Here is a 13037-nt window from a genome sequence, read left to right as displayed (position 1 = left end):
TATTCAACCCCCCAAAGTCAATACTTTGTAGAGCCACCTTTTGCAGCAATTGCAGCTGTAAGTCTCTTGGGGTATGTCTCTATAAACTTGTCACATCTAGCCACTGGGATTTTTGCCCATTCTTCAAGGCAAAACTGCTCCAGCTCCTTCAAGTTGGTTGAGTTCCGCTGGTGAACAGCAATCTTTATGTCAACCCACATATTCTCAATTGGATTGAGTTCTGGGCTTTGACTAGGCCTGTAGAAAAGGCCCATGGAGTTGGTGGAATAATCCTTTAATTCATTGCCACTTACTCGGCTGGGCCAGGGGCGCTTTAATTAGGTCAGGTGGAAATGTCCGACAGATCTCAACTCCATAAAAGGAGGAAATTGCCATCGCCTGATCTCGCTGCTTTCTCTTCCTTAACTCCGTCTGATCCAGAGGTTCTGTGCGTCCATGAATCCACGTAAATCCACTGACTCAGTTCAGATGAAAGGTAACAATCTGTGGCGATCGGGGGAGTGGGCAATCAGTTATTGCTTATAGTTATTACCGCGGAGCGCGGCTTGGAGCGCACGCTTCAAACATATTGTGTAATGTGAATTGTCGATGATCACGGATCCTCATAGACCAATTATGCAATCGATATGGTTAATATGTCATGAAATGAATTATATGTACACATGAAGACAATGAAAGGGTGAAATGAGAAAAGTCATTGTTTGCTAACTCTTTCGACTTTGATACCAAACTAATGGGGATTATAGATTGAATAACCATTCACTATTGTTTTTTTCTCCATGATTTATGATAAATAGTTACGAGCCTAAATGACTCATGGATGATTACTATTGACTTCTTAATGAACTGGATTGTTGACTTCCCTAATTATGTTAATCATGAATGATTGTTATGATATAGTCTTTGGGATGAGGAATTTGATCAGATACATGTTATTTGTTTCCTTTGTGATGCAGCACAGACTTCTCAGTAAATGTACCACTTTATGGTTAAAGGAATTCCTGCCTCAGTCTCATCCATTCTTCTGTCACCTGACACATGACCACCTGTTCACCTTCACTGTCAGTCATCCTACCTGTCCAGCTACCCACACATATTCTACTAATCTTTCAAGGCCATTCCAAGAGATTTAAATGTTCCCCCCTTAAACCACTCAATTGTTGCTTTAGCAGTATGCTTAGGGTCATTGTCCTGCTGGAAGGTGAAACTCCGTCCCAGTCTCAAATATCTGGAAGACTGAATTTCCCTGTATTTAGTGCCATCCATCATTCCTTCAATTTTGACCAGTTTCCCTGTCCCTGCAGATGAAAAACATCCCCACAGCATGATACTGCCACCCATGCTTCACTTTGGTGTTCTCGGGGTGCTGAGAGGTGTTGGGTTTGCACCAGACATAACGTTTTCCTTGATGGCCAAAAAGCACCATTTTAGTCTCATCTGACCAGAGTACCTTCTTCCATATGTTTGAGGAGTCTCCCACATGCCTTTTGGCGTACACCAAACGTGGTTGCTTATTTTTTTCTTTTAAGCAATGGCTTTTATCTGGCCTCTCTTCCATGAAGCCCAGCTCTGTGGAGTGTAAGGCTTAATGTGGTCCTATGGACAGATACACCAATCTCCGCTTTGCAGCTTCTTCAGGGTTATCTTTGGTCTCTTTGTTGCCTCTCTGATTAATGCCCTCCTTGCCTGGTCTGTGAGTTTTGGTGTGCGGCCCTCTCTTTGCAGGTTTGTTATGGTGGATTTAATGGTGCTCTGTGGGATGTTCAAAGTTTCTGATATTTTTTTTTTTTATAACCCAACCCTGATCTGTACTTCTCCACAACTTTGATTTTTGTGGTGCCGCTTGCTTGGTGGTGTTTTAAATTATTTATTTATTTTTTAAATTTCACTTCACCAATTTGGACTATTTTGTGTGTGTCCATTACATGAAATCCAAATAAAGATTCATTTAAATTACAGATTGTAATGCAACAAAATAGGAAAAACGCCAAGGGGGATGAATACTTTTGCAAGGCACTGTATATGTTTGCTTAATGCATAGTTGTTCACACATGTGTATTGGGAATAATCTGATATGGGATAGTGAATGCAAAGATAGTTTTCTTTCATTTGTACCCCTAAAGTCATCCATCTTCTCTGGCCACCAGATTAGACTACAATCACCATTGTTGTCTAATCGGGTTGCACAGGCACTCCAGATGATTCCTACATGTTGTTGTGGGAGGGGCTTCTATACATTTGGATGCTGATCGTTGTGTGGGACACACGACACTGGTGTCAATTCAAACTGGGCTGCGTTCAGTACGAAGAAACGTACTGCAACATTCAATTCAACGGAAACGGTGCTGTTCAGAACGAACATTTCAAAAACGGGGAATGGCTGAATTGTGGGTTGGGGAACACTGTCAGCATGGCCGCTGCCCTTAAAATACGTCACGCTTTGCTTCAAGCCACACCCACCAACCGGAGCAAACGTACCTCCAAGTCTGTTCAAGAACTATGAACCTTTTGGGGAAACTTGTCGTTCAGTATAAACCGTTAAGCTACGTAGCAAACGTTCAATCCAACTGAACTCACCTCTTGAGATCAACTTTACAATGGAGATGTGATCGCTAGCTACAATGCCTGTCCTCGCTTCATTGTTGCATTCAAATGTAACTACAAGTTGTGTTCCATGCTTACTTTTCCTAACGGATGCATTGGACAACATGCGGGAGCTGTCATTATTCTTTAGACTTGTAAAATTCGACAGCTCATGATAGCGGATAGCTTTCGCTAAAGATGGTACAACAAATGCATGAAGCAAGACAAGCTAACGGAAAAACTTTAGAGAGTGGCGGGACAGGGGGTATTTAGCTATGGATAGCCCAATGTTTTCGAAGTACTCGTGGCTCGATTTTCTTTTCTCGGTAGTCGGTGTGTGTACCTTCTTGTTTGACGTGGGATCCGACATTTGGGTCGCTACGGAGTTCTACTCGCGTGGGGATTTCTTCTGGTTCGGGGTGTTGATCGGCCTTATGGTCCTGTCTTCGGTAGTGGTCCAGATGTTTAGCTGGTTCTGGTTCAAATACGACCGCGAACTGGAGGGCTTCGATGAGCAAACTGCCAAGAATGTCCTCTTTGGAGGCTGCGTCAAACTTTCATTCCTGCTCCATGTACTTCAGCTCGGATTCTTTTGCAGGTACTGTAGATAGCTTTTTAGTTTGACACTTGATTGCATGCACGTCATTGTCACGTGGACCATCTTTGTTAACTACATCTTGTTTATCACAGTGTACGAGACACAGTCGTCTAAAAATACATAATCTACATTGATTGAGAAATACATAGTAATTTATTTGTTCTATGGCTACAGTGTAGTGCATCATTTTTTGGGCTTCAGGAAACTATGCATTGTATAATATTTGTATTATTTGGTCATAATAATTTGGTCATATAATAATAATAATAATAATAATAATAATAATGAAAAAAAATAAATATATATATATATAATTTCCTCAGAAGTTTTTTTAAATGTAGCCTATGAAATTGATTTCCTAAAATGTATAATTTCCTTAGTCTCGTTAATACTGAGAGGCTCGCTGAGCAGCTCATGTACAGCTAATAACATTAGACTTATGTAGAAAACATCAAGTTACCCAACTCACAGGTGTGTCAGCGTGATGGGATGGACATACAATGTAATAAGTGCACAGTAACACACATGATAGTTCATTGGGAATTCAAACTATTTGGGCGAAGTACAGGAATGATCCTACAGCTCACGATGCACATATTTGTATACTTTTCTCATTGTGGTGTGAATACTGAGGCTCACAGAGCAGCTCATGCACCACTAATAACATGTGACTTGTGTAGAAACCAATCAAGTTACCACTCCGGTGTGTCAGGTATGTAACCATACCCAGTAGGCTCTGTCTTGACAACCTCACTCCCCACCTACACAGATGTTAAGTTCCTAAGTGGAAGACATTGTTTTGAATGACATAAATAGGCCTATGTCTGCGTCCTGTTCTCTGACAATGATAGGTGTCTTCTGGATTATTGCTACTTAGTAACACACAGCTCATGATGGTGCTCTGTTTCGTCAACTTACTTCCCACCTACACAGAAGATAAGTTAGCTAAGTGGAAGACATTTTTTAGAATGATGCCCATGTGTGTGTGTTCTATTGTCCCTGACAGGTGTTTCTGTTGGTTATTGCAGCTCATACTAACAGACAGTGTTTTGTTCACAGACACATCTCAGCCATATGGCAGGGCTTCCGTGTGTGGTGGCGACAGGAGCAGGGCTCGGGGTACGCTGTGTACCTGACCCACGACCTGAGCATGCTGCGCCTCATCGAGACCTTCTGTGAGAGCGCCCCGCAGCTCACCCTCATGACCCACATCATGCTGCACACCAACAAGGCCAGGACAGTACAGTGTGAGTCACCTCTACACACACCTCTACACACACCAACAAGGCCAGGACGGTACAGTGTGAGTCACCTCTACACACACCAACAAGGCCAGGACGGTACAGTGTGAGTCGCTGTCACCACTACACAGTACACACACCTCTACACACACCTCTACACCTGGGGTTCGTTCCAATTGGCACCCTTTAATAAAAACAATACAAACCTTAAAGGGTTCTTCGGCTGTCCCCATAGGAGAAAGCTTTGAAGATCCCTTTTTGGTTGGAGGTAGAACCCTTTTGGGTAACATGTAGAACCCTTTCTACAGATGGTTCTACATGGAACCCAAAAGGATTCTCCTATGGGGACAACCAAAGAACCCTTTTTTCTAAGAGTGTATTCCATTATTGTGCACTACATTTGAGCAGGGACCATAGAGCTCTGGTGGAAAGTAGTGGACTAAATAGGGAAGAGTGCCATTTGGGATACATCCCTGTTATTCTGGACACCGGACTGCAGTAGAAATCACCACTGATGCTGTAGGTCAGGGGTCCCCAGTTACATTCAGCGGATGGTTGAGGGTCAGAAAATAGTTGTAATTAATTTGTGCGCAGCATATTGACGACAAGAAGCCTAAACAGATAGGGAAATACAATCGGACGGAATGTCATAATCACATACTATGCCTCTCTATGTATATGTGTGGGAATACTTGGGAACATATTTCCTAAATTAAAATAATTTTAGATAATCAAAAAAAATATATAAAAAAATAATAATAACATATTTGCTCAGAATGTTTTTTGTGGAGGGGATGGGGATTCGGCAAATAAAATCACCCGTGACCCGAATTAGGCCTGCAGGTCACCTTTTGGCGAACACTGCTGTAGGCTATTAAAAATAGAGGTTGACCGGTTAATCGGAATGGCCGATTTAATTAGGGCTGATTTCAAGTTTTCATAACAATCGGAAATCTGTATTTTTGGACACCGATTTGGCAGATTCAATTTTTTTTATTTACACCTTTATTTAATCTTTATTTAACTAGGCAAGTCAGTTAAGAACACATTCTTATTTTCAATGACGGCCTAGGAACGGTGGGTTAACTGCCTCGTTCAGGGGCAGAACGACAGATTTTCACCTTGTCAGCTCGGGGGATTCAATCTTGCAACCTTACAGTTAACTAGTCTAACGCTCTAACCAGCTGCCTATCATTGCACTCCACGAGGAGACTGCCTGTTACACGAATGCAATAAGCCACGGTAAGTTGCTAGCTAGCATTAAACTTATCTTATAAAAAACAATCAATCATAATCACTAGTTAACTACACATGGTTGATGATATTACTAGTTTATCTAGCGTGTCCTGCGTTGCATATAATCGATGCGGTGCGTATTGTTGCTCCAATGTGTACCTAACCATAAACATCAATGCCTTTCTTAAAATCAATACACAGAAGTATATATTTTTAAACCTGCATATTTAGCTTAAAGAAATCCATGTTAGCAGGCAATATTAACCAGGTGAAATTGTGTCACTTCTCTTGCGTTCATTGCACGCAGAGTCAGTGTATATGCAACAGTTTGGGCTGCCTAATTTGCCAGAATTTTACGTAATTATGACATAACATTGAAGGTTGTGCAATGTAACAGGAATATTTAGACTTAGGGATGCCACCAGTTAGATAAAATACGGAACGGTTCCGTATTTCACTGAAAGAATAAACGTCTTGTTTTCAAGATGATAGTTTCCGGATTCGACCATATTAATGACCTAAGGCTCGCATTTCTGCGTGTTAATATGTTATAACTAAGTATATGATTTGATAGAGCAGTCATTCAAACAGCACTTTAGTGCGTTTTGCCAGCAGCTCTTCGCAAGCACAGCGCTGTTTATGACTTCAAGCCTATCAACTCCCGAGATTAGGCTGGTGTAACCGATGTGAAATGGCTAGCTAGTTAGCGGGGTGCGTGCTAATAGTGTTTCAAACGTCACTCGCTCTGAGACTTGGAGTAGTTGTTCTCCTTGCTCTGCATGGGTAACGCTGCTTCGAGGGTGGCTGTTGTCGTTGTGTTCCTGGTTCGAGCCCAGGTAGGAGCGAGGAGAGGGACAGAAGCTATACTGTTACACTGGCAATACTAAAGTGACTATAAGAACATCCAATAGTCAAAGGTTAATGAAATAGTCCTATAATTCCTATAACCTAAAACTTCTTACCTGGGAATATTGAAGACTCGTGTTAAAAGGAACCACCAGCTTTCATATGTTCTCATGTTCTGAGCAAGGAACTTAAACATTAGCTTTCTTACATGGCACATATTGCACTTTTACTTTCTTCTCCAACACTTTGTTTTTGCATTATTTAAACCAAATTGAACATGTTTCATTATTTATTTGAGGTTAAATTGATTTTATTGATGTATTATATAAACTTAAAATAAGTGTTCATTCAGTATTATTGTAATTGCCGTTTTTCTTCTTTTTTTATTTAAAATCGGCCAATTAATCGGCACCGGCCTTTTTTGGTCCTCCAATAATCGGTATCTACGTTGAAAAATCATACTTGGTCAACCTCTAATTGAGAACAATCTGAATCCAAGGGCAACACTTAGGTTTGGGATTCTTTACTATACTGTAGTCCTGCTGTATGTCCTTTTTCCAGGGGACAGGTTCACACTGTCACTGACACTCCGTACAGTGGTCCACATAATACATTTTTCAATTAGGAAGTATTTAGAGGAAGAAAAAGTGTATGAATTACCTTCATTGTGTCCCTCGGTAAGTTTAGCAATAGTTTACACAATGACATAGCGACATATTGTGTTTACACAACGTCCTCTCTATATCCCCTTCCTCTCCGGTTTCAGTTTTCTTTTGACTGTATGCTAGTGTTGAGCGATTAACTGACCTTTCTGTTATTTTTTTGTTTTTTTAAAAACTAATTGACCGACGTTGGTTCAGTTATTTGAATTATATTTTTTCTGCTCTATGTGCAATTTCTGTAGAGATAAATCAGATGAAGCCTGAACTGTGCGATGTAGTAGGGAGTTGTAGTTTCCAACAGGCCAATGTTCTACATAGTTTAGCACAGAAAAAGTGGTAATTAACTACAATGACCATTATCCATTGCGCGTCCGCTTAAACTTGTCTGGTCTGTGTGGAGCAGACATGGAGACTGAGAGAATAGAGAACTGCGATCGAGAGGGATAGAAAGCTATTGCTTCGGGAGCCTGAAAGTACACGGTCTAAGTGATTGACAGTTGGTATTCAGCAGTTATAATAGTATGCCTTACTTACTTTATTAAAATAGTGATTTTTGTCAGGCAGGAGCTCTATAGAGATGAGATGACTTGGAATGAAATAAGTCATCAAATTAAACAAATATTTTATTAAAGTAAAGTTTAATTTTATTTTATTTTATTTAACTAGGCAAGCCAGTTAAGAACTCATTCTTATTTACAATGACGGCCTAGGAACAGTGGGTTAACTGACTTGTTCAGGGGCAGAAGGACAGATTTTTACCTTGTCACCAAAAGGCCTCCTGCGGAGACAAAGTATTGTGATTAACTGATGGTTGATAAGCGATAAGTACTAACGGGCAGTCACTACCATCGTGGGACTTATTTGATTTATTTCACCTTTTATTTAACCAGGTATGCTAGTTGAGAACAAGTTCTCATTTGCAACTGCGACATGGCCAAGATAAAGCATAGCAATTCGACACATACAACAACACAGAGTTACTGTAGAGCAAAAGAAAACAAAAAGTCTATATACAGTGAGTGCAAATGAGGTAATATAAGGGAGTTAAGGCAATACATAGGCCGAGGTGGTGAAGTAATTACAACATAGCAATTAAAACACTGGAATGGTAAATGTGCAGAAGATGAATGTTCAAGTAGAGATACTGGGGTGCAAAGGAGCAAGATAAATAAATACAGTATGGGGATGAGGTAGGTAGATAAGAGGGGCTGTTTACAGATGGGCTATGCACAGGTGCAGTGATCTGTGAGCTGCTCTGACAGCTGGTGCTTAAAGCTAGTGAGGGAGATATGGGTCTCCAGCTTCAGAGATTTTTGCAGTTCGTTCCAGTCATTGGCAGCAGAGAACTGGAAGGAAAGACGACCAAAGGAGGAATTCGCTTTGGGGGTGACCAGTGAGATATACCTGCTGGAGCACGTGCTACGAGTGGGTGCTGCTATGGTGACCAGTGAGCTGAGATAAGGTGGGACTTTACCTAGCAGAGACTTGTAGATAACCTGTAGCCAGTGGATTTGGCGACGAGTATGAAGCGAAGGCCAACCAACGAGAGCGTACAGGTCGCAGTGGTGGGTAGTGTATGGGGCTTGGTGACAAAACGGATGGCACTGTGATAGATTGCATCCAGTTTGTTGAGTAGTGTTAGAGCCAATTTTATAGATGACATCACCGAAGTCGAGGATCGGTAGGATGGTCAGTTTTACGAGGGTATGTTTGGCAGCATGAATGAAGGATGCTTTGTTGCTATATAGGAAGCCAATTCTAGATTTAATTTTGGATTGAAGATGCTTAATGTGAGTCTGGAAGGAGAGTTTACAGTCTAACCAGACACCTAGGTATTTGTAGTTGTCCACGTATTCTAAGTCAGAGCCGTCCAGAGTAGTGATGCTGGACGTGCGGGCAGTGATCAGTTGAGTAGCATGCATTTAGTTTTACTTGCGTTTAAGAGCAGTTGGACGCCACCGAAGGAGAGTGGTATGGCATTGAAGCTCGTCTGGAGGTTAGTTAACACAGTGTCCAAAGAGGGGCCAGAAGTATACAGACTGGTGTCGTCTGCGTAAAGGTGTATCAGAGAATCACTAATTGTTTTATTCTGTGTTAGTGTTCAACCCACATAATGCATAGAGCATTTAAAAAAAAAAAATCTAAACCAAAATCGCATAGCCATGATTATTTTTGAATAATCAAATCAGTACCAAACCGAACTCAAAAAGCATCGCCCAGCACTACTATGTGCTCAACTATCTTTGGCCTATAAACTTCCTCTTTGTCATTTCTCTGATAGTTTTACATCTCTTTTGTAGGTGTGAGTGTCGTGGCGTCAACTACTTCCATAGCCTGGATGGTGGTGGATTATCACCGTTCCCTGCGTTCCTTCCTCCCAGACAAGGCCAAGCAGGGCTGGGGCTCCGCCTTGGTCTACTTCCTGTGGAATCTGCTCCTCATCGCGCCGCGCGTGGCAGCAGTCGCCCTCTTCGCCACAATTCTGCCCTCCTACCTGGCTGCCCACTTCCTGCTTATCTGGCCAGTGCTGGTGTTCTGGGTGTGGCGGCAGGAGACAGACTTCATGGACAGCGCCGGTGGAGAATGGCTCTACCGGGCCACCGTAGGTCTCATCTGGTACTTCAGCTGGTTCAACGTGGCGGAGGGAGGGACCAGAAGGAGGAGCATCATCTATCACTCCTTCATGGCTACAGACGGAGGGATTCTGCTTGTCACATGGTGGTTCTACAGAGACCCGGTCCTGACACAGTCCTATGCCCCCATCCTGCTGGCCACTCTGCCCCTCACCTACCTGATGGGAGTCCTGTTTAAAACACTCTACTACTACTGTTTCCACCCCACGCTGTGGATGCCCTCCGTCAGGGAGGCAGGGTTAGAAGAGGAGCTGCCTGATGGTCAGGAGATGGTGTTCAGATCCATCGCCCAACAAACTGGTACTCCCCGGTTCCGTAACAAGAGGATGGCAAGCCATGCCACTCACTTCTACTCCGAGGAGGAAGCCAGGAAGCCCAGTAAGATAAACGGGCGCGAGGCCAACACTGTTGTCTGACTGGATGTGCTTGAACAAGGCTCTTATTTACATGCAATGATGGAGTGATGGAATGTCTGGTGTCTCTTTCTACACCATCCTGTTTTTCCATGCTGCATTTTTGTATAAATAAGGTGCTGCACAGACTTTATGTTTTAATTAGCATATTCTGTGAAACAGTGATAAGGTCACTGAAGTTTTGTCCCAAATGGCACCATATTCCCTATATAGTGCACTACTTGTGGCCAGGGCCCAAAGGGATATGGTCAAAAGTAGTGCACGATGTAGAGACGAGGGTGCCATTTGGGATAAAGTCTGAGCAGGTTCCATTGATCAATAATTGGAGTTGTCATGAAACAGCTATTGGGTTATTCAACGAAATGAGTCCTTTTTGGGTTCTGTAACTTAGTGGGAGAAAAACAATGTTTCATTTCACTCAATTGTAACATTCTGTCACAAAGAGCACATGTTCAACTTAATAAAAAACATATTTTCCCATCTCAAGAGGTTAAATAACATTTAAAAAAAACTATATTAAGTGGCAAATAAAGTAACAGGATTGATGACTTTATATTAAATCAGCAATAGTTCCCCTTGTGACAGGGGGAATATAAGCTTGTGCGCAACAGGGAGAGGCAATTGAATGCAAGCTTCACAAAACAATTGAAATTGTAAAACATTTCTAGCTTGTCTATCCACGGGTAACAGGGTTGACGTCTTATCCTCGAACCACTCAGTTTTCCACCACAAAACACCAGAAAATGGCCAAAACAAGTAGATTCAGCTCACCTGCTCTTACACTATTAATGTTCAATGTAAAAATAAAAATATTGTTTTCATCATATTAAAACGAGAGTTCAGATCAAATAACAGTATTGACCTTAAAATGAGGGAAAGAAAAGTAAAAATCTTCCTAGATGTCAAAATGCTTTTGTACTTTCGCAAGTTTTCATTTATAATTAAAGCTCAGAGTTGATCGAATTTTGGGATTTTGGCAATGAGGCCCTTTATCTACTTCCCCACACTTAGATGTGGATACCATTTCTTTATGTCTCCATGTCCAGCATGAAGGAAGTTAGATGTAGTGTCACCAGCCAATGCTAACTAGCGTTTGTGCAATGAATGGAAGTCTATGGGTATCTTAGTTAGCGTTTGCACTAGAGCTAGTTAGCAACTTCCTTTAAACTGCACACAGAGACATAAAAATGGTATCCCACGAGTTCATCCGACTCTGGGGAAGGCGATAAAGGGCCTCATTGCCAAAATCATGAAGTATCCCTTTAAAGGACACTTAATTTAATATAACAGGCTTGTAAAATTCAATATTGGTGCACAGTTTCTATTTAAAATACCAAAATACCTAATTGCGCGTGAAACAACCCTGCTACCGTTCATGATGCCAAAGGTAATTAGAAGAATAAGTAATGGTACATTTGTATCCGTTATTATCATTGTGTGATAAGTTTGTATTTTTATTTGGGAGATTGTTACCCATCTACAGGGTTCTGAAAGTTATTTGACATTGTTGTTTGCTATTTTTGAATGTACGATGAACTATCATGTTCCTCGCTTTCCTGTTGTAACTGTTGTGTTATTTTTGAAGTCTTTGTCTGTATCTCTGCCGACAGTGCATCCACTAATGTCTGTGACGGTCACTCGTCCACCAGCTTCATTAGTCTTTTTTTCTACACACAGCATCAAATCTATGTAGGCCACACTGTATGTACACATGGATGGAACGTCAGTACAGTGTCCCAAATGGCACCCTATTCCGGCTATAGTGCACTACTTTTGACATTATGTTGTGGACAATGTTCTGGATGTTACGGCTCCCGAGTGGCGCAGCGGTCTAAAGGCACTGCATCTCAGTGCTAGAGGCGTCACTACAGACCCTGGTTCGATTCCAGGCTGTATCACAACCGGCCGTGATTGGGAATCCCGTAGGGCGGCAAACAATTGGCCCAGCGTCGTCCGGGGTTTGGCCCAATGAAGGCCGTCATTGTAAATAAGAATTTGTTTTTAACTGACATGCCTAGTTAAATAAAAAAATGTATAGCCATACCTGTGGCCTTGTGAAGTTATGTTCCTAGAATGTTAAGATTTCTGTGTGAAACATTATTGGATACTGCAGAATGGAACCAAATATTCCATATTTTAACTGTCATCTCATTCGTTCTGCACATGATTGTTATTACAGTGTGTTGTGGGGAACCTATTCCCCCGAAGGTCAACAATTCAGCCTTTCTCTTACCTCATCATTTAAAGGGCATGTAATGCTGGGCTATTAAACTCATAAGACCATCACAAAGTTATGTAGTTTCATGACTTATCTTTTGTGTCGTTTATGTCTGTGGTTTCAATGTTATTTTCTTAGAAGTTCCTCAAGTGCTCTTCCGGGGCTTCACCTATTGACATCATCAATACATGAGTATAATATAATCTCCTATGAGTAATGCTCACACATATCTGTCTTCAAACAGGATGTAAGTTAAAGTGTACTAGATAGTATTGCATTGTTGTACCCGAGGACCCATAGTGATGTCAGTAACGTTATCTACCTGAGGACCCGTAGTGATGTCAGGAACGTTATCTACCTGAGGACCCATAGTGATGTCAGGAACGTTATCTACCTGAGGACCCATAGTGATGTCAGTAACGTTATCTACCTGAGGACCCGTAGTGATGTCAGGAACGTTATCTACCTGAGGACCCATAGTGATGTCAGGAACGTTATCTACCTGAGGACCCATAGTGATGTCAGTAACGTTATCTACCTGAGGACCCGTAGTGATGTCAGTAACGTTATCTACCTGAGGACCCGTAGTGATGTCAGGAACGTTATC

General features: G+C 41.8%; 1 protein-coding gene across 1 annotated transcript; it reads left to right on the top strand.

Moving 5' to 3' along the window:
* Nucleotides 1-2188: 2188 nt before the first annotated feature.
* Nucleotides 2189-12506, top strand: xkr8.3 (XK related 8, tandem duplicate 3). Its single transcript, XM_035795927.2, has 3 exons — nucleotides 2189-3181; nucleotides 4241-4428; nucleotides 9467-12506. Exons 1-3 carry the CDS (start codon nucleotides 2859-2861, stop codon nucleotides 10213-10215), a joined length of 1260 nt encoding a protein of 419 aa, XP_035651820.1. The 5' UTR covers nucleotides 2189-2858; the 3' UTR covers nucleotides 10216-12506.
* The last annotated feature ends 531 nt before the right edge of the window (nucleotides 12507-13037 follow it).

Source organism: Oncorhynchus keta, chromosome 20 (assembly GCF_023373465.1).
Source record: "Oncorhynchus keta strain PuntledgeMale-10-30-2019 chromosome 20, Oket_V2, whole genome shotgun sequence".
Taxonomy (NCBI): Eukaryota; Metazoa; Chordata; class Actinopteri; order Salmoniformes; family Salmonidae; genus Oncorhynchus; species Oncorhynchus keta.
The sequence above is the reverse complement of the archived record's forward strand: the minus strand, read 5'-3'. Positions and strand labels throughout refer to the sequence as shown.

Coding starts and splice junctions, on each gene's coding strand:
- xkr8.3 (XM_035795927.2), top strand. CDS start 2,859: ATGGATAGCCCAATGTTTTCGAAGTACTCGTGGCTCGATTTTCTTTTC. Junction 3,182..4,240: donor CAGCTCGGATTCTTTTGCAG/GTACTGTAGATA, acceptor TTTTGTTCACAG/ACACATCTCAGCCATATGGC. Junction 4,429..9,466: donor CAAGGCCAGGACAGTACAGT/GTGAGTCACCTC, acceptor TCTCTTTTGTAG/GTGTGAGTGTCGTGGCGTCA.